Source organism: Microtus oregoni, unplaced genomic scaffold, assembly GCF_018167655.1.
Source record: "Microtus oregoni isolate MIOR12 unplaced genomic scaffold, Mior012 000005F_ref0000423, whole genome shotgun sequence".
NCBI classification, from domain to species: domain Eukaryota; kingdom Metazoa; phylum Chordata; class Mammalia; order Rodentia; family Cricetidae; genus Microtus; species Microtus oregoni.
Genome location: NW_024543064.1, coordinates 5,994,851 through 6,016,209, shown reverse-complemented (window position 1 = coordinate 6,016,209; position 21,359 = coordinate 5,994,851). Strand labels below are relative to the sequence as shown.

Here is a 21,359-nt window from a genome sequence, read left to right as displayed (position 1 = left end):
GTGGAAGGTGGTCAGAGAAGGTGGTCTCATGAGAAGACAGCTCTCCTGGTCAGTAAGAGGTGCTAGAAGCCCAGAGACATGGCCCATATGTTATCCTTCTGTAAGCCTGGCTCCCAACAGTGGTAGTAGTAGTCGTCCCAACACCCAGAGACCTTCAGCATCCCTCTGTGTAATGAATGGCTGAGAAGGGAGGGGACATGGCACTCGGGCAGGAGGGTGGTATGGGCAGCTGTGTCCCTGATGCTCCCCAAGGGTCTCATTTTCTTGGGCGTGTTGTTGATGTGTGTGCTCACTCAGACATGTCAAGCAGACTCTCATTCAGAGATTGTCCCCTTTCTTTGTGGGGATGCTCAAAGGCATCTCACTAGAGCGAGCCCTAGACTGCTGCCCTGCTCACAGCCTATAACACTCGCTACCATCTTAACGCATGAGCCTCTGTTCCTGTGTGTGTGTGTGATTTACATTAATCCCTGAACTTCCCCTGGACTCTCCTGGGTGGGAGGATGGTGTGCCTGAGAGATTAACTTAAAGGGGGAAAGGGTCATTTTGCTTTTATCTTAAGTTCTAGGCCATGGTCTCTGTTGTGTTGAGCTTGTGGCGGTGGCTCCATGCATCACATGAGATGTATAGCCAAGGAACTGCTCAGCTAATGGCAGCAAGAAGCAAAGAGAAGAGGCCACCATCCCAATATCCCCTCCGCCATGTGTCCTAATGACTCAACTTCCTCCCACTAGCCCCTGCCTCTTAATGCTCCATGACTTCCCACTTGCACAGTGGGCTGGGTACCAAGGCATCAGATCCAAACTATAAAGCAAGTGGATAGACAGAGGGATGGATAGAGGATGGATGGGTGAATGGATGGATGGAGGGATGGATAGATAGATGGAGGGATGATGGGTAGATGGATGGAGGGATGGTTGGAGGATGGAGGGATGGATGGGTGAATGAATGGATGGATAGATAGATGGAGGGATGGATGGAGGATGGATGAATACAGGGAGGGAGGGATGGATGTCTGGATGGAGGATGAAGGGAGGAAGGAATGAAGGAGGAAGAAAGAGAGGGAGGGAGTAGGGATGGTTATGAGGCGTTCTGAACCACCACGGGGTGGGGCAGGGGCAACACAAGCTGATATAACCATGATGCAGTATGCAGAACATACGGCCCAGATACCAGAGTTACGGTGTTCTCCACTCTGCACCACTGGCATCTTGGCCTGGATAAGCCTTTGCTGCTGGGGGCTGTGTATCCTAGGATGTTTGTGACATCCTCAGATGGCAAATGGTACCCAGCTAAGCTGTGGTAACCAACACTATTGCAAACCTTGCAGGGAGCAGGCAGATAGCAAAAGCATCCTTGATGGAGAAGTACAGTTGAGCTCTGAGTTATATCCTCTCCTTTGATAACTGAACTTCACAGGATACCACCATCCCCAGAAGGGTAGCTCCGCCCAGGTGACCTCATGCCCTTGGATAAGAGAAGCTTCTAGAAGGCTTGGCTGCTGTCTTTATTTACCAGATATTTACATTCCACAGGAAGCCTGGCTGGCTGCCAAGGCCTTTGGTTTCTCAGTGGCCAGCCTGCTGCAGACCACCTTCAAGTCCAAAGTCGAGATTCTGAGGCATCAGACATTGAGCAGGAGGGGCTGCTGCTCCTCGTCAGCCGCATCACCAGAGGGAATTTCATAGGTGACACACAGAGAGGAGTAGAGGCAGCCTAGGAAGGACACGAGGCTGGAGAAGTACATCACGCCATTGGCACTGCCCACGGCCGAGGTCAGGGGCCCCAGGACCAGAGAGACGAGGATCTGAGCCAGAAAGTACTGGCAGCTAAGCAGCGAGATGTCCATTCCCATGCCACGCCGTGTGCCGTCTGCGCTGGACCCTGCAAACTGACCAGGGAACAATCTCATCAGTTAGACCTGCCACAACCTCCTGAATGTGCAGGGATGAGGGGACCCAGGAAGAGCAGACAGGTGGAACAGGACCATAGCAGAGGTCAGCCAGTGTCCAGAGGTGTAACAACCAGAAGCTGGCTCCTGGCACAGGACTGTCTCTGCTTCAGCACCTGCCTGGCCTCGGGACAGTGGCTGCACAAGTCATGAATATACCAAAAGCCACTGTCCTGGAACTCCTGGAACTCACTCTGTAGACCAAGCTGGCCTTGAACTCACAGAGATCCACCTGCCTCTACCTCCCAAGTGCTGGGATTAAAGGCGTGTGCCACCACTACCGGACCACTCTGTTTCTTTTACTTTATGTTTTGAGACGTATTCTCACATCACCCCCAACTGGCTTCGGACTCACTATGTAGCAGGTGACCTCGAACTCTCCTGACTCACACCCTGCTGAGTAACTCTTAGTCCTGGTGCTGAGGATGTGGAGGCAAGCGGACCACTTTGAGGCCAGCCTTAGCTACGTAGAACAGTTGTGGAAAACAAAAGCAAAACCCTGTGCAGAATCAGACCTCAGTAAAACGGCCAACCAGACGATACAGCGGGTACAGGGGCTTGTCATCTAGCGATACAAGCCTCACAGCCTAAGTGTGGTTAGCAGAGCCTGTGTATGGGTGGAGGAAGAAGACCAGCTGCACTGGAGTCCTCTGACCCGCGCACATACCTGGTGGCCCATGTGACCACACACACACATCTCAGACACCAATAGTAAAAATCTGGACTAAATAAAACAAACCTTTTTCTTTCCCTCGTTAGAGACAGACCTTCCACATCAACTCTGCTTTTAAGCTCTACCCCCACCCCCGCCTCGCCCGGTGGTGTTGGCGCACACCTTTAATCCCCGCACTCGGTAGGCAGAGACAGGTGGACAGATCTCCATGAGTTCGAGGCCAGCCTGATCTACAGAGTGAGTTCCAGGACAGCAAGAGCTAAATAGCAAAACCCTGTCTCGAAAAACATAAAACAAAACAAACAAATTGGCCTCTCTGTGTCATGTTGTTATCACCACATTTCAGGTGTCCCGCTCTCCCTCTCTGGACCCAGCCTTGAACCGCTGTGTTCATAGGGGACCCCCTTCCCCAGTGTCCCTGTTCAGAGTGGGAAGTAGCCTGGAGGTAGCCTCAGGAAGGTGCCAATGCTGGCTGGGGAAGCTACTGGTGTGGAGCGAGCACACTCAGAAGGGCTCCCTCCATTCAAAACTGTCAGCCTCTGCCTGGATGATCTCCATTCTCAGCCAAAGGCCCTGCAGCTCGCACACGACAGTTCTCTGTTAAGATGCCTCTAAGAGGCAGTGGCGACCGTACCCACCTTCTTACTCTGGTAGTAATCGCAGAGCAGGGAGTAGGGCAGGGTGCAGAGCGTGGAGAACAGGATGCCGTAGGTGGTGCAGAGGGACAGGACCACATAGAGGTTCCTGGAGAGTGTAGCCAAGCCAGTGCCCAGGCCAAAGGCGAGGTAGGCGATGAAGTAGAGAGTACGGACGCTCAGGCACTCCTCCAGTTTCTCCAGGATAGCTGCAGGCAGGACAGAGACGGAATGGCTGGCCAGGCCTCTCCCCTCCCTGCACCATGTCTCATTCCCCACCCCAGCGCGCAGAGCAGACGTGGGCACAGGAAGCAGCTGAGCAGGTGACTTGTCCCTGCAGGCCTGTTGCATGGATAGCAAGACCTGGGCTGTCCTCATTCACACCTGCCGTATAAGGGTCCTGGGGCGTCTATGGATCGACAGGTGGGGTCTTAGGTTAAACCTTGGTCTCCAGCCTGCAATGGGAGCCCCAAGTCTACCCCTTGACTGGCCATCATCTTCATTATGCCATGGGCTACCCAGAGAACACATGACAGAGTAAAGGAAAACCTAAGGCTAAGGGGGTCCCAATACCCCCAAAGTGCTGATCTCAGGGACTCACAAGTGAGGCTAACATCTAGTTTGGGGGTCTCTGGGGATTGAATTTGGCTTGAAACATGCTAAGTACATACATAGACTATTGCACTGGGCTACACTCCACAAACTCTGTTCGGCAGTCTGGTTGTTTTGACCTATTTTTCAAAGTTTTGTCACGTGTGTGGTGCTACAAGATGGGGCCTAGAGCCCTGTAAGTGCTAAGGAATGTCTTCCACCATGACCTGCCCAGCCTGCAACCTTCCCTGTCCCGCCACCCCCCACCATTCATCTACTCAACCTGGTTTTGGATGACCCCAGTGCCAAGAGTCACTTTGTACTTAAAAAAAAAAAAAGTTAAATATTCATTTAGTGTGCATGGTGGGGTTGGGGTAGGGGAGATGTACGTGTGTCATGGCACATGGGTGGAGGTCGGAGGACGGCTTGTTGACATCATTTTCTTCCCTCCACCACGTGGATTCTGGTGATCAAATTCAGATCGCCAAGCTTGGCAGCAAGGGCCTTTACCTACTGAGTCATCCCGGCTGCTTTGTATTTTTAAATAACTGTAAAAACAAACAAAAGGAGCTTTTTTTGTTTGTTTTGGTGGCACACGAAGACCCTGTGAGGTTCACATCTCAGAGCACACCATGCCGAGCCCCGCCTGTAAGGTCATGATTGCTTTGGAACCACTGGGCACTGCTAAGACCCTGCAACAGAGGCATGTTGGCCTCAGAATCTGGAAATATCTGACCTTTCACCTTAAGACCCCAGGAGAATACGGTACGTTCGTGCTGCCAGCCAAGTCCTAGAGGACTGTCCTGGGATGAGCCGAGCATGATGTCCCAGGAGCACAGCCTCAGTCAGAGTCAACCCGGACTCCAGACTCTGCCCACCCTGCACTCCACACTCTAGCTTCTCCCGCCCCCGACATCACCACGGATGGTCACCTGCCTCGTTCCCAGGCCTCCTTTGGCCCCATTGTTCTATGGAACCTCGTGAGAAGAATAGCTTTAGCAGCCACACCCCTGCCTGTTTGTGGCCCCCTGGCTTGTACCCAGGCCCCGCTTTGCCCTTAGGTGTGAACCCATGGTCTAGGCAAGTCTAGACATGTCCCCTTTGGAGTGCCTCCTCTTTGGAGACCTGAAACCCACAGAGTTGGTCTCTGCACCCCAGACAGCCACTCTTGCTCCAGGACAGTGCAGTAGCTGAGGTCTCGGACGAAAGACAGAGGTGTCTCCTCTAAAGGGATACTTCACGCCTGCATGTGTAGAGACGTGACCTCTTGGTCGTTCAGTGGGCAGCATGCATGCAGTAGACAGTGGTACCTGAGTAGAAGGCGGCACTGAATGCATAGATGCACATGCCCCAGCAGCCCATGGTGACGCCGCTGTTGTACTTCTGATATGCTTCCGACGTGTGTGGTGCCTTCGGGTCCCCCTGGAACACCACCTCACCCATGAAGTCCGTGTAGAAGAGCAGCATGCCCTCGAACGAGAGCCACCCTGGAGGAAGACAGAGGTTCAGCCTTTCCTTCCAGCACTCTTACTAGACAGAAGGTAACGCACAAAAGCCAGGCTCAGTGGCTCACACCCGGTGTCTCAGCACTTAGAAAATAAAGGAAAGAGGGGGCTGGAGAGATGGCTCGGTGGTTAAGAGTATTGCCTGCTCTTCCAAAGGTCCTGAGTTCAATTCCCAGCAACCACATGGTGGCTCACAACCATCTGTAATGAGGCTTGGTGCCCTCTTCTGGACTGCAGAAAGAATACTGTATACGTAATAAACAAATAAATAAATATTTAAAAAAAAGAAGAAGAAAATAAAGGAAAGAGAAGATTAGAAGTTCAAGTCCAGCCTGGGCCATGTTAACCAGGGTCATGATGCTTTCGTAAAGTTCCTCCGTTTTAGTTGCAATGTGGCAGTTTCCATACTGACAGTAATTCAGTTCCAGTTTCCAGATCTGTAGAGTTTGTTATTTCTAAAGTCTTGCCTCCCTGTCCCACAGAGCCTCACCCAGTAAAGGCTGGCTGCCAGGAATGTTTATCCATCACCTAACATCCTTATTTGTGTGTTTTGTTTGACAGGGTTTCTCTACACAATCCTGGCTGTCCTGGAACTTGTTGTGTAGACCAGGCTGGTCTGGAACTCAGAGACCCACCTGCCTCTGCCTCGTGGGTGCTGGGATTAAAGGTGTGCACCATAACACCCAGCAGGGGTAAAAATATATTAGGAAGTGCAAACTGCCATGTGGATATACTGATCCTGCTTCCCAGTGCCACTCTATGAAGATTCTTCTGACACCGTCCTTGGCCGAGGGTGGTGATGGTCAAGCCCTCTCAAGCCACAATAAACCGTCACCTCATCAAGTAATGTTGTTATAATCTGTATGTGTGTACTGGGTGTGCTCACAGGTGATACTTGTGCATACAGGAGGCCAGAGATCAACATCAGATGTCCCCAATTGCTCTCCATCTTATCTCCTTCAGACAGGGTCTCTCGCTGAACTTGTAGCTCCTTAATTGGCTAGAGTGGCTGGCTGACCCCCAGGATCCTTCTGTCCCCACTCTGCCAGGGCTGACATCACAGATGTGTGTACCATGCCCACACCACATGGGTGCTGAGGAGCCAAACTCAGTCCCCATGCTTGTGTGGCAAGCACTGTGCCGACCGAGCTATATCTTTAGCCCACCAAATATTATTAATCTCATTCCACAACAGCAGAGTCAGTCCCCACACAGATACGTCATTTACCCCTTCCCCAGATGGGACACCTGTGTCCCTATCCTAGCTTTTGTTGGCATAAACTGCTCCACTAAACACCCATCGCATAGATGACGGTGCCATCATGATTGTCGCTTATGTGGGACACCCTGCAAAGACCACTGTGGGAAAGGCTGACTTCATTTTTAAGAGTCTTGCCTGTCACTGGGTGGTGGCGCACGCCTTTAATCCCAGCACTCAGGAGGCAGAGGCAGGCACATATCTGTGAGTTTGAGGCCAGCCTGATCTACAGAGTAAATTCCAGGACAGGCTCCAAAGCTACAGAGAAACCCTGTCTTGAAAAAACCAATAATAATAATATAAAAAGTCACTTGCGTGCCAAGCCCTGGTGATTTAAGGGCACCACCAGGCATGCAGGTGTGTGGATCTGCCTGCCCTCGTCTGAGGATGGCATTCCAGGAAAGCGGGGTTCATCATTAACCTGGAGGAGCAGATGGAGGAATGCTAAAACCCCGAGAAGAGGAGCTCTGTGCCCAGACCCAGCGCAGGCACCCAGGCACAGACGGCGTCGTGGCTCACCCAGAAAGTGGTTGACACAGAGATTGCGCAGTGCCTTGGGCATGTTGTAGATGGTAGAGCAGAGGCGCCGCAGAGACAGTGGCTGCTCCGACTGCTCACTGGAGCCGGTCAGCTCACTCTCGTACTTCACACCGTTCAGAAGGATGTTTGCGACCTGAAACAGAGACTGAGTCAGAGCCGCGAGGCCCAGGTCCCCCAAGGCGTGTGCTGGAGCGTGCTGAGAAGCAAAGTGCGGACAGCTCACAGCGCACACTGCAGGGACCTCTGTCTTTTACTAAATTTTATTTAGTATTATCATTATTATTGGATGTGTGTGTGCATAGTGTGTGTGTTATGTACGGATGTGGATGAGTGCAGGTGTATCCATACCATAGCATACATGTGCAAGTCAGGACAGTTCTGGGAGTATCCATACCATAGCACACATGTGCAAGTCAGGACAGTTCTGGGAGTATCCATACCATAGCACACATGTGCAAGTCAGGACAGTTCTGGGAGTATCCATACCATAGCACACATGTGGAAGTCAGGACAGTTCTGGGAAGCCCGGGACCAGACTTTGGTCACCAGGCTTGTGCAGCAGGGCATTTGTTTACCAGCTGGGCCATCTCGCTGGCCCCACTCTGCCTTCTGACAGGGTGGGAACCAAGCACCAGGCTTGTGCAGCAGGGCATTTGTTTACCAGCTGGGCCATCTCGCTGGCCCCACTCTGCCTTCTGACAGGGTGGGAACCAAGCACCAGGCACCCCATGGGCTTCACGGCTGAGACCTGGGAGCAGCTACAGGTGGAAGCTCATTGTGAGCGCTCTACAGTACAGCAGGGTTTCTCTCTCTCCTCTCTCTCTCTCTCTCCCCCCCCTCTCTCTCTCTCCCCCCTCTCTCTCTCTCCTCTCTCTCTCTCTCTCCCCCCTTCTCCCCCCTCTCTCTCTCTCCTCTCTCTCTCTCCCCCTTCTCTCCCCCCTTCTCTCTCTCTCTCCTTCTCTCTCTTTCTCTCTCTCTCTTTCTCTCTCTCCTCTCCCTCTCTCTCTCCCCCTTCTCTCCCCCCTTCTCTCTCTCTCTCTCTTTCCTTCTCTCTCTCTCTCCCCTTCTCTCTCTCTCTCTCTTTCTCTCTCTCCTCTCTCTCTCTCTCTCTCTCTCTCTCTCTCTCTCCCTTCTCTCCCCCTTCTCTCTCCTCTCTCTCTCTCCCCCTCTCCCCTTCTCTCTCTCTCTTTCTCTCGCTCTCTCCCCCTTCTCTCCCCCCTTCTCTCTCCTCTCTCTCTCCTCTCTCTCTCTCTCTCTCTCTCTCTCCCCTTCTCTCTCTCTCTCTCTCTCTCTCTCTCTCTCACACACACACACCTAGATGTGTTCCTGTTTAGCTCAACTTTTTTCTCTTTGAAAATAGGGCCTCATTAATCTCCCCTGTGTATGGGGAGAAGACAGGACTACTGCTCCGTCCATGCCAGACAAGCTCCCGACCAACTGAGGGACTGCCCCAGCCTTCCGTCCACAATTTTTACCATTTTATTTATCTTTTATGTGCATTGGTGTTTTGCCTGCATGTATATCTGTGTGGGTGTCAGATTCCCCGCAACTGGAGTTATAGACAGTTGTGAGCCACCACGTGGGTGCTGGGAACTGAACCCGGAACCTCTGGAAGAGCAGCCAGTGCTCTCGACAGCTGAGTTGACTCTCCAGCCCCATTTTTACTGTTTCCAAAGAACTTACGCCCTAACCATTGTTGACAGAATGGAAGCTGGGAGGGGACAGGAAAAGGGGGATGCTGGGAGCCTCAAGCTAAGACCTGAATCCAGGAGCCACCTGAGTGCTGTGAAACAGGACGTTCCAATTGACAAAGGGCCAGAGAAGCTACCTGGATGAAGACCAACCCTTGATCTGTGCAGCTAGGAAACACTGCCTCTGGAGACAATGGGCTGAAACGCTGGGCAGGTCCTGGGCCGCCCTCTGCATCTGGACCTCTGGGCACGTCCCCGGGAAGAGCAGCCACTGGCTGCAGAGCCCTTTCTCTGGCAGAGGCCGTGGTGCTGGCCCGGCCAGCCAGTGGCATCTGTGTCTCACTGGGTCAGGCACCAGTCTACCTGGCTCCAGAATAACCTCCCTGAAGAAACCCATGTGGGTTAGATGCTTCAAAGATAGCCTAGAGACCCCGAGTTTCCGATCTCTCTCTTCCTGTGAGGGTGCCCGAGGCCAAGGGGCACAGACACTGTTTACCTAAATAGAAGACAGCTTGAAGGAGTCTCCTCTTCGAGGTGGAGGGTGCTGAGTGTGTGTGTGTGTGTGCGTGCGCGCACACATATGCACGTGGATACAGGCACACATGTAGGTGTCAAGGCCCAGGACAGCCTCAGGCGCCATTCCTTGGGTGTCCTTTCCCTGTGCCAGATTTTTATATAACCTCCAAAGGACACCAATAACCCCGTGGCCACCCACACACACTAAAGGCACTGCAAACAGCCTTCCAGAAGATTCTGCCCCTTTGCAGAAGACCGCCTTGTGCGTGCAGCCTTTCGGGGGCAGACATGAGCAGGGGCAACTGCTCACATTGGGGAGGACCTAGAGACACTGCAGGCTGCCATGGCGTCACCATTTTCCTTTAAGTCTCGGATCTGTTGGCACCATGTTCGAGGGGCCCATGTGGGCTGTGGCTGGGCGGCCTACGCGCAGCGCTGTGCCACACTCTAGAGAGGTGGCCCTGGCCTCAGTTTCTTTGGGGCAAACGTGACAGTCTGAGGAGGACCGCCAGGGAGTCACTGCCCTCAACAAACCCTCCCATCCGGGGACTCAGACATCCCAAAGTGACATACCCACATGCAAAGGAAGTCATCTCTGAGGCTGCACTCCCCCCCTCACCCTCTGACCATCACCATGGACAGTCTGTCGGGTCCATGCCTCCCCCTTGACATCTCGTTGCTTTTACCTGCTGACTGAAGGTCACGTTCCTTCTCCTGCTGGCTTCAGGACCATTTCCCCCAGTCACATCTGGGAGAGCCAAGGTCTGGGGCCTCTTCAGGATCCCTGAGGCCCGTGGCTTGGAGGTGTCCAGAGAGCCTACCCTTAGAACATCTCCATCCGAGCCCAAGGTCAGGGCCCCCTCTCTCCTCTCCAGCAGCCCCCTCTCCTGGCAGTAGAAGCCATCGGGGGCCCGGGGAAAACTGACACTGATGGCCTGCCTGGGGACACTGCTGGGGAGAGCCAGGTAGTTGTCATGGCCCGCCGTGAAGCAGTCAATGAGCACGCTGTCTATGTTGGAGGTGCCAAAGGAGGAGGCGAACTCGTTGATGCCCGTGAGCGAGTTGTCCCTGCTGATGAAGCTGCCGTACTTGGGCGTGAGGGGGCTGGGTGGTGAGATAGGGCTGGAGAAGCTGGCATACAGGCTGGTGGCTGTAGTAGAGGGGAGGGTGTCACCGGCCCCCTCTTCCAACAGGACAGGCGGGGAGGGGGGCAACGGGAGGCTGGGGCTCTTCATGGCTGTCCTCTTCTCACCCAGGGGCCGCAGGGGCCTCTCAGGGATGCTAATCAGGGTGAGCACAGTGGTGACGCTCAGGGTGATGGCGGTGAAGATATAGATGACACGGAGCTGACCCCCCAGGGCCCTCCCGAAGCCGGTTTTGTCCCAGTGGATGCCCCCGACCACATAGCCGAATCCTCCGCCCAGACCTGTGGAGAGAAAGAGAATTCCGTGTCCTCTAGGACCTAGACAGGCAAGGAAAAGACCCCAGAAAAGGTGGGGCCACTTTTCAGAAGAATGTTAGAGTAGCATAGTCCATTCCAAGGACTGGATCCAGTGTCTGTCCCAGCTACACCCCAGCAAGTGAGGAGGGGATCCGCCCCCCCCCCCCATGTTCCTGACATACCCTCCAGGACCAGCTGGCTACTCTCGTCACCATGTTAACCTAGGAACGTGGCTCCAGGGCAGGGAGCACAAGGACAAACTGCCCACTGTCCTTCCATTTGAAAGGAAGTGCGTTATACTCACGGATCATAGCCACCTTTTCCTTTGCTTTAAGACGGCCCAGCTTCAGGGCAGCATGAACACACCAAGACCTCATCCTGATCAGACAAGCCAGTGTGTACATGAGCGTGTCCCTTACTGTCATCCTACTGTCATCCCTGTGTAGGGCACCATGAGGAAAGTCACCTCTACGAATGACCCCAGATTCTGGGGATGGGACTGAAGTCATTGGGCTTTGCAGAGCAAGGGTCTTTACCCACGAAGCCATCTCTGGTGAATGTGGGGTCCTTCTAACTAGCTTTCGATACATCTTTTGGAAGAAACATTGAAGATTTGTGACCCTTGAACAAGGGCAGGCTTCATATGGATATTATTAATTTATTACCTATTATTAATCTATTACCATATGTATGTAACCCTGCCTGGCTCACTCTAGACCAGGCCTGCCTTTGCCTCCTGAGTGCTGGAACTTGCTATGTAGACCAGGCTGACTCAGATTCAGAAACCATCTGCCTCTGCATCCCTAGTGCTGAGATCAAAGGCGTACACTATACATGCCCAACCTGTTTAAAAATGCTTACTGTCTTTATTATTTTTAAATTATGTGTATGTGGGGGGGTTGTTGAATGTGTATGTGGGGGCTTGTTGAGTGTGTATGTGTGTATGTGGGAGTTGTTGAGTGTGTATGTGTATATGTGGGAGTTGTTGAGTGTGTATGTGTGTATGTAGGGGGTTGTTGAGTGTGTACGTGTGTATATGTGGGGGCTTATTGAGTGTGTATGTGTGTATGTGGGGGGTTGTCGAGTGTGTATGTGTGTATGTGGGGGGTTGTCGAGTGTGTATGTGTGTATGTGGGGGCTTGTTGAGTGTGTATGTGTGTATGTGGGGGCTTGTTGAGTGTGTATGTAGGGGCTTGTTGAGTGTGTATGTGTGTATGTAGGGGCTTGTTGAGTGTGTATGTGTGTATGTGGGGGCTTGTTGAGTGTGTATGTGTGTATGTGGGGGGTTGTTGAGTGTGTATGTGGAGGGATGGTCGCTGCATGAGTGCAGATGCACACAGGGCAATAAGAGGCACTGGACCAAATGAAGCTGGAGTTACAGGTGGGTGAGTTTCCATGTGGTGCTGGGAGCTGACTCAGGTTGTCTGTAAGAGCAATAACCGTCTTAACCACTGAGCCATCTCTTCAGCCCCCCCCCCCCCCCGATGATTTTAGCCAATTTCTTGGCTTATTTATTTGAGACAGGACTCATTGTGTAGCCCTGGCTGGCCTGGAATTCACTACATAGACCAGGCTGCCCTTGAACTCATATTGATCCGCATGATTCCTGAGTGCTGGGATTAAAGGAGTGCAACACACCCTACTTGTTCTTTCTCTGTGTCTCTCTGTCTCTGTCTCTGTCTGTTTCTCTCTCTCTCTATCTCTCTCTCTCTCTCTCTCACACACACACACACACACAGACACACACACACACACACACACGGGTCTCATGTATCCCAGTTTGGTTTCAGACTATGTAGTCTAAAGTGAGTTTGAACTCCTGATTCCCCTGTGTCTGTCTCCACACCTGGTTTATACAGTACTGGGAAACCCTGGGATTCTGTGCGTGTTCAGTTCCGAGATAAATATTTTCTATTTGTTTATTTTTTTTTAATTTATTTATTTATTACGTATACAGCATTCTGTCTGCATGTATCTCTGCAGGCCAGAAGAGAACACCAGATCTCATTACAGATGGTTGTGAGCCACCATGTGGTTGCCAGGAATCGAACTCAGGACCTTTGGAAGAGCAGGCAGTGCTCTTAACCTCTGAGCCATCTCTCCAGCCCTATTTGTTTATTTTTTAAAAAGAAATATTTATTATGTATACAGTGTGTGCCCGCATGTACACTTTCCCACCAGAAGAGGGAGCCAGATCTCACTATAGATGGCTGTGAGCTACTATGTGGTTGCTGGAAACTGAACTCAGGACCTCAGGAAGAACAGCCAGTGCTCCTAGCCACTGAGCCATCTCTCCAGCCCTATTTGTTTATTTTTGGGGCTATGGAGTGTGTGTGTGTGTGTGTGTGTGTGTGTGTGTGTGTGTGTGTGTGGTGTTGGTGCACGTGTGGTGGTCAGAGGGCAATTTGTAGGAATTAGTTCTTTCTTATCATCATGTAAGTTCTGAGAGTCAAACTCAGGTCGAGCACCTTTCCCATACATAAATGTTTTCTATTGCTTCGATGTTAACCTGTATATTTATATATTTGAACTTCATCAACTTATTTTTAAACCTAGAGGTAAGGAAGGACATCCCCCACCTCCCAAGGGACACGCATCTGAACTCCACACACTGCAGTCTTGCCTGGGGGAAAGGCACTCACCCGCCATGAGAGCATGGATGTTCAGGCCTCGGTCCTGGTCCACCGGGCCACACACGTCCATCATGTAGGCGTGGCTGGGGTTATCCGCCGAGTCTGCGCTGAAGTCCATCAGCACCACCCCGCACACAGTCAGGAGGATGCCCCACTTGTGGTTGGTGGCCGTGTCAGCTAGGGCCATCCCAATGTCCCTTCCATTGAGCAGGAGCGACAAGCCCAGCAACGCCCCTGGAAACAGAGACAAAGTCACCAGAGAAAATGGAGCCATTTTCTATCTCCGCGGCTCACTTCCGTGTTGAGACTGAGGACTTAAGGAGCCCGGGGGAGTCGCCTGCAGACGGCAGAGTTCTTTCACTCAGACTAAGGTTTTCATCCCATCAAGCTGAGCAAGGACAAGATGAGCTCTATTAGCTTATTAAAACAAAGAAAAAAACTAAATGATTTATTCTTAGTGTTGGCTCAGGCAAGGTTGGGCCTGGGGCTGCCTCGGAATTGCTTGAGCCTCTCTTTCCCTCCCTCCCATCTTTGTTTCTTTCTTTCCATTTTATTTTCATGCCAAACAACAGACCTATCGCCAGGACAAGAATGAAAGGGCGTCTCCTTCCAAACCTTGAGGTACACCGGTCACTCCAGGCACCCAGCAGAGGCTGCAGCAGGAATCCTGAAACAGAGCAGGCAGCAGGCAGGTGTTATTACCCGGTCCCCAGTGTAGTGCCACGGGGATGCTGAAGCAGCCACTGGCACTCCCAAGGCACCACGAGCAAGCACATACCCCAAGGCACCAAAACATTAAAGCAACCAGACTTGCTGTACGAGACCTTCCTGGGAATCCCTGGACCTTCCTGGGGAATCCCAGCAAAACCCAGTCCCCTCCCATGTTGCATCAACTTCATGGCTCAGATTTTGCGCTGAGTGCTAGGAGCATGTTCGATGATGCAATCCTGGGGTCTACCTAATGTCTGTCCTACCCTCCAGTACAGATCAAAGAACTTAGAATACAGGATGTGACCGGCCATACCTGTGTTTTCCCACAGCCCATACTAAGGAGGGGAACTCAATTCCTCCCTCGTCCCCTCAGGTCCCTCAAAGCTGCTTCAGCAGAGGCTTCTGGAAGCTTCTGGAGATTTCCAGAGGCCGTCCACCATCAGGGCTCACCAAGGATGGGGCTGATGAACCACACTAGGCTGTAGAGCTGGTCAGGCAGGCCCATTTGCAGGAGTACCGGAGTCACGTAAGCCGTCTCCATGGCGTAGCTGAACTCGATGCCAAACAAAATGCAGCCATTGAAAAGCAGCTCCCAAAACGACCTCTGTGGGTGCAAGTCTCCAAAGTCCACCAGCTCGATGGGACATGGAGTGTTGGGGGGAGGGGGAGGAGAGGGGCGAATGCACTTCCTCCTCTTGGGGTGGCGTTTGAAGTTGTTGGCCCGGTGGCTGATGTGTCGTGTCACGGACCCTGAGTAGCTGGAGATGGAAGACCTCCAGAAGTCCTGAGGAGCCACAGTGGCGAAGAGAGCCTCTCCCGGAGGGGTGCTGCCTGCTGGGGGGATCATCGTAGGCAGGGCTGTTGGGTGTTGCTGCGAAGGAAGTCCGTTTAGGGTCAGCAGTTACTTCACTGAGGTTTATGTGGAGCCTGCGTCTGCCACTTGCCCTTCAGCTGAGCTGGCACTGAATACTTCAGAGTCTATTCTGTCTGCCTCTCCAACCCCAGCATTCTGCCCCCAAGCAGAGCCCAGTGCTCAGGGGCTAGAGCAGAGTCCTTTGGGTGGGGACAGGAGCCAAATGGGCGGCTCCCTCTGTGCCTAGAGAGAAACCCCAGTCTTCAACCTTCCTGCAGCACTCCATCCACTCTCCACCTATTTGTCCATCTACCCGCATACACTTAACCAACCAACCATCCATCCACCCATCCATCCACCCATCCATCCATCCATCCATCCATCCACCTATCCATCCACCCATCCATCCATCAATCCACCCATCTACCCATCCACCCATCCATCATCCATCCATCCATCTACCCATCCATCCATCCACCCACCCATCCATCCATCCATCCATCCATCCTCCACCCATCCATCCATCATCCATCCATCCATCCATCCATCATCCATCCATCCATCCATCCATCCTCCACCCACCCACCCCCATTCACTATCCATCCATCTGTCCAGCCAACTATCCACCCATCCATCCATCCACCCATCTATCCATCCATCATCCATCATCCATCCATCCATCCTCCACCCACCCCCATTCACTATCCATCCATCTGTCCAGCCAACTATCCATGCACTCACATTCCAACTGTACTCATATTCTCATTGATCCACCTGCCCACCCACCCTTCCGGACATCCCAGTTCATCCCCCATGTGACCGACTTCTGAGGACCAAGACACAGAGCTCTCTGAGACACAGTCATGACATCATTTTTGCCATCAAGTTAGGTTAGAAAATGAAGGAAAATGGTCCAGGCAGTGGCACTCTTCCATGCGAGTGACATGGAACTAACTGCTGGCCCCAGTGAGGGTGTGGACAGAGATGGAGCCACTAGCAAAACATTGCTGGTGGCAAAGGCCTTCGAAGCTTCGGCTCAGAGGTGGATTTGACATGAGGTAACATCCTCTGTGACTTTAATAACTGGCTTATCTGGTGACCTTAAAAACCCCGCCATGTGAAATGCAGACAGGTGGGCCTGAGAACTATGTAGACAAGTAATAGTTCATTTAAAATATAGTTTACTTACAAAGATTAAATCAAAATTAAGGTTTTAGGGGTAGCGTGATGGCTCAGTGGGTCAAGGCACTGCCCTAAGACCCACATGGTAGGAGAGAGCCAACTCTTGCAAGCTGTCCTCCGGCCTGCACCTGCACACTGTTTCATCAAATAAATAAATGCAATTAATTTTTTTGTTAGAGATTTTTTTTAAATTTGGGTTTTTCGAGACAGGGTTTCTCTGTAGCTTTGGTGCCTGTCCTGGAGCTAGCTCTTGTAGACCAGGCTGGCCTCGAACTCACAGAGAGCCTCCTGCCTCTGCCTCCCAAGTGCTGGGATTAAAGGTGTGTGCCACCACTGCCTGGCAAGATTAATCGTTTCAAAAAGTTTAAGCTTGTGTGTACTTCCTTCCTCTAGCTCAGGAGCTTCTACAAAGTGAGACCTGTCACGTGACCAGTTCTCCTTCCAGGGTACAGGTAGGTGCTAGTGACCCCTGGAGCTTCACACTTTGGAAGCCCAGTACCCTCAAAACCAGCATCTTTGACAAGAGTGTCCTGTGAGAGCTTGGTCCACCTCTACCCCGCTGGCCACAGCACATATTCCCCTTTAAGGAACCCATTCCTGTGCTCCTTACCTCCCCATTTCAGAGATAACACAGTATCTTTTGTTTGTTTGTTTTTTGAAACAGAGTTTCACTGTGTATCCTTGGCTATCCTGGAACTGGCTCTGTAGACCAGGCTGGCCTCAAACTCACAGAGATCCGCCTGCCTCTGCCTCTTGAGTGCTGGAATTAAGGGTGTGCATCACTGACACCTGGCGAGACACAGTATCTTATCCCCTATTTGCTATCCATGTTCTCTCCAGAATAAAGTGCACATAAATACCGCACCAAGTTAGAAACTATCCCCTCAGCTGGGTGGTGGGGGCACACGCCTTTAATCCTAGCTCTTGGGAGGCAGAGGCAGGCGGATCTCTGTGAGTTTGAGGTTAGCCTGGTCTACAGAGTGAGTTCCAAGACAGCAGGACCACACAGAGAAACTTTGTCAAAAGAAAGAAAGGAAGGAAGGAAGGAAGGAAGGAAGGAAGGGCCCCCTTTAGTGATACACATCTTTAATCCAGCATTTGGAAGGCAGAGGCAGGAAGGTCTCTGAGATTTCAAGGCCAGCCTGGTCTACATTTTGAGTTCCAGGACAGTCAGAGCTACACTAGAGAGATCCTGTCTCAAAACATCAACAATGAAATAACAAAAAATCTACAAACAAACAAAAAGCCTGTCCCTCTGACTTAGAATGGAGGGCTGTGGTTCCGTCTGGACAATCCTGCAGTAGCAGTGGGGGAAGCTTCCAGACTTGCTTAAGTCGGACTGCTCGGATGGGCCATTCCTCTATTGGAGTGGAAGCCCACTGTCATCCCCCAGCACGCCCTCAAACAGGGCCTACAGCCTGTCCTGGAAAAAGACACTTGCCCTTCCTAACACTGAGAAAGACCCTTAATACAGTTCCTCATATTGTGGTGACCCCCCCAAACATTAAATTATTTTCATTGCTATTTCAAAACTGTAATTTTACTACTGTTAGCAATTGTTTTTGTTTTTTTGTTTTGTTTTTCGAGACAGGGTTTCTCTGTGGTTTTGGAGCCTGTCCTGGAACTAGCTCTTGTAGACCAGGCTGGTCTCGAACTCACAGAGATCCGCCTGCCTCTGCCTCCCGAGTGCTGGGATTAAAGGCGTGCGCCACCACCGCCCGGCTACTGTTAGCAATTGTAATGTAAACCAGGTGGTGGTGACACATGCCTTTAATCCCAGCACTTTGAAGGCAGAGGCAGGTGGACCTCAGTTTGAGGCCAGCCTGGTCTATAGAGAGAGTTCCAGGACAGTCAGGGCTATACAGAGAAACCTTGTCTCAAAAATGCAAAATTCAAAAAAAAAAAAAAGGCTGGAGAGATGGCTCAGAGGTTAAGATCACTGGCTGCTCTTCTAGAGGTCCTGAGTTCAATTCCAAGCAACCACATGGTGGCTCACAACCATCTGTAATGGGATCAGAGTCCTTCTTCTGGTGTGTATGAAGACAGAGCCCTCAGACATAAAAATGCACAAATAAATAAATAATAAAAATGAACTTAAAAAATAACCCTGTAAATATATGTGTTTTCCCTTGGTCTTAGGTGACCCCAAAGGGGTTGAGACCCATAGGTTGAGAACCACTGGTCTGGCACATGAACCAGCGCTAACCCCAAGTTTGAAGAACATTTCACTTATCTAGCTTCCTGTTGGCATTGGAGTCAGGTCAGAAGAACATTTTTAAAATTTTTAATAGGTGTGTGTGTGTGTGTGTGTGTGTGTTTGTGTGTGTGCGCGCGCATGTAGAAGGCAGAGCACACCTTGCAGGAGCCGCTTCTCTCCTTCCACCCTCTGAGCCCCTGAGAGGGAGTTGAGGTCATCAGACTTGGAAGCAGTTGTTTCTACCTATTCATCTAGCTTGCCAATCCTAAAATTATCCTGTTTTAGTAAAAAATGTATGTTTTTTCTGGACTGGAAAGATGACTCAGGGGTTAAGAGCACTGGCTGCTCTTGCAGAGTACCCGAGTTTGTTCCCAGCACCCACGTCAGGTGACTCACAGGCGCCTGTGACTACAGCTCCAAGGGATCTGACGCCCTCTTCTGGCTTCCCAGGCACTGGCACACACATACACTCATTCTCCCTCTTTCTTACACACACACACACTCTCTCTCTCTCTCTCTCTCTCTCTCTCTCTCTCTCTCTTACACACACACACACACACACTCTCTCTCTCTTACACACACACACACTCTCTCTCTCTTACACACACACACTCTCTCTCTCTTACACACACACACACTCTCTCTCTCTCTTACACACACACAGACACACTCACTCATTCTCTCTCTTACACACATACACATTCTCTTACACACATTCACTCTCTCTTTTACACACACATACACACACACACGGAAATAAAAGTTAAAAATAAAGGGCTGGAGAGATGGCTCAGTGGTTAAGAGCACTGATTGTTCTTCCAGAGGTCCTGAGTTCAATTCCCAGCAACCACATGGTGGCTCACAACCATCTGTAATGAGATCTGGTGCCCTCTTCTGGCCTGCAGGCATACATGCAGACAGAACACTGTGTACATAATAGATAAATTAAGATTTATTTAAAAAAAATAAAAATAAAAAACGATCTTGTTAAGAGCTTCACACAGTTTCCACTAAGAAGAATTTTTTAAAGTTACTTTTCCTGCAGCAGGTGAGATAACTTCGTGGGTGAAGGTCCTCATCTTCCACCAAGTTTAGAGACAGTATCTCTGGCTTATACACCAGGCTACCCTACCCATGAGCTTCTCCGGATTCCCTATCTTCACTCCTCATATCACCCTAGGGGTGCCGGGACTGTAGGTACAGAATACCACACCTCGTGGCTTTAAATGGGAGCAGGGGATTCAAATTCAGGCCCTCAGGCTTGGGCAGCAATTTCTTTACCCACTGAACCATCCCCAACAGTGTTGGGCTGTTTCAACAACACCTGATTGACAACATAAGTAACACCCAGGTAGCCTGAATACTTAAAAGTATCTTACTTGGAACCCATCCACTTTTTCTTTCTCTGTAAAAAAGTGTGTGTGTGTGTGTTTGTATGTGTGTATGTGTGTAGGTGTGTGTAGGTGTGTATGTGTGTGTATGTGTATGTGTGTATAGGTGTGTGTAGGTGTGTATGTGTGTGTATGTGTGTGTAGGTGTGTATGTGTGTATGTGTGTGTTTGTATGTGTGTATGTGTGTGTATGTGTGTAGGTGTGTGTATGTGTGTAGGTGTGTATGTGTGTGTATGTGTATGTGTGTGTATGTGTGAGAGAGAGATGGGTGCTTCCACCTGTGGGGTTGTTGGGTACCACTTCACTCTTGCCTCCTATAGTGTCTCAAACTGCTGTAGACCTTAGAGGGATGCAGTCAGCAAACTAGAGAACCGGGGCCCAGTTCTCATGCCTCACCTCCGGGACTTTGACTCCTTTCTGAGGGCCAACTTGTCCCCAAAGTCTGGGCTAGGAGCTTGAGTTTCATCAGCACCTGACCCTACTTCAAGAACGACTCCAGGAGCGGGGAAAGATTGTTTACTATCCAGGAGGGCATCAAGGGAATGCTTGTCGCCCTTAGCATGTCACCCTCAGCTATATGACTCAGGACAGTGGTAAGACGACAGGATGCTCTTCCCAGGACCACAATCCCTGGCCAGCCAAAGGGTTCAGCCTCAGGGAGGAGGTGACCCGGAAGTTGATGACACCTGCCCAGGTAGCTGGGAACAGGCCTGGGGCTCAATAAACATAGCAGATGCTGAGGGCAAATTTCACAGACTGCCTCTCCCGCTAGGCCTGCGGACGCTTCACCCCGGAGGGTCCATTTCTCAGCTTAATTCACTAGACACCCAAAAAGAACAAAGGTCCCCATGTCCGTCCAGAGCCCCCAGCCTGGGCATATGATCATCCTGGGGCCTAAGCAGCAACGCTCCCGGCGCAAAGCCGCGGAGCTGGGTGAAGGGAGCAGGAGAAACGGTACCTGTGCATCCAGACGGGAGGCATCCCTTTCCCAGGCTGGGCTTCTGGTTCTTCAGGGTATAGCTCCGTCCCAGCCCGATGCCCCCAGCCCCGCCGCGGCAGCTGCAGTATCACCCCGCGGGGCGGGGCTGTGACGTCATGGCTGCATCCTGCCGCTTGGTCCCGCAGAGCATCCTTAAAGCAGCAACTGCGCCAGCGCACCTTTGGGGACAACCCGGGTCTATAGGCAGAAGGCAGGAACAGAGGCACTATGACTTTGTGGGTCCCGTCCCCAAGAAAACGTGTGACCGTTTACTTTTCCTTGGTCGTAAATGCATCATAAAAGCACTTGCCCGAGCCTGTGAGCGTTCTCTCTGCACCCAGCCTCATTTTAAAGGAAATGTACGCATTTTTGTGTCTTTAATTCTAAGTAAACAGTGATGTGTGCATTTATAGGTAAACATGTGCTTCCTAAATATTGTACCCACTTCACAAATCCAGTCTCCAAAAATATCACACTCATTCTGGCCACAGATCCATCAGGTGGCTGAGCTATGCCATGGGTTATTCTAGAACCCAAGGCATAAAGACAAGAGGGGGCACTTCCTGACCTCGGGGTTGATAGGTTAGAGAGGAAGATAACACGTTAAGATA

At 51.3% G+C, this 21,359-nt stretch overlaps 1 protein-coding gene across 4 annotated transcripts; it reads right to left on the bottom strand.

Annotated features, from left to right (window-relative positions):
• Positions 1 to 1,494: 1,494 nt before the first annotated feature.
• On the bottom strand, positions 1,495 to 20,861 carry LOC121448274 (proton-associated sugar transporter A-like). Of its 4 annotated transcripts, XM_041652145.1 has the most exons (9): positions 20,728 to 20,861; positions 14,596 to 15,016; positions 14,009 to 14,101; positions 13,444 to 13,668; positions 10,047 to 10,786; positions 7,133 to 7,286; positions 5,161 to 5,337; positions 3,263 to 3,468; positions 1,495 to 1,891 (listed from the first exon to the last, which is right to left on the bottom strand). In XM_041652145.1, exons 2-9 carry the CDS (start codon positions 14,990 to 14,992, stop codon positions 1,625 to 1,627), a joined length of 2,259 nt encoding a protein of 752 aa, XP_041508079.1. In that variant the 5' UTR covers positions 14,993 to 15,016; positions 20,728 to 20,861; the 3' UTR covers positions 1,495 to 1,624. The 4 variants fall into 4 exon arrangements, with proteins under 4 accessions (XP_041508079.1, XP_041508082.1, XP_041508081.1 ...); XM_041652148.1 differs by lacking the exon at positions 20,728 to 20,861 and having other exon boundaries at positions 14,050 to 14,101; positions 14,596 to 14,657; XM_041652147.1 differs by lacking the exons at positions 14,596 to 15,016; positions 20,728 to 20,861 and adding an exon at positions 14,459 to 14,506.
• Positions 20,862 to 21,359: the final 498 nt, after the last annotated feature.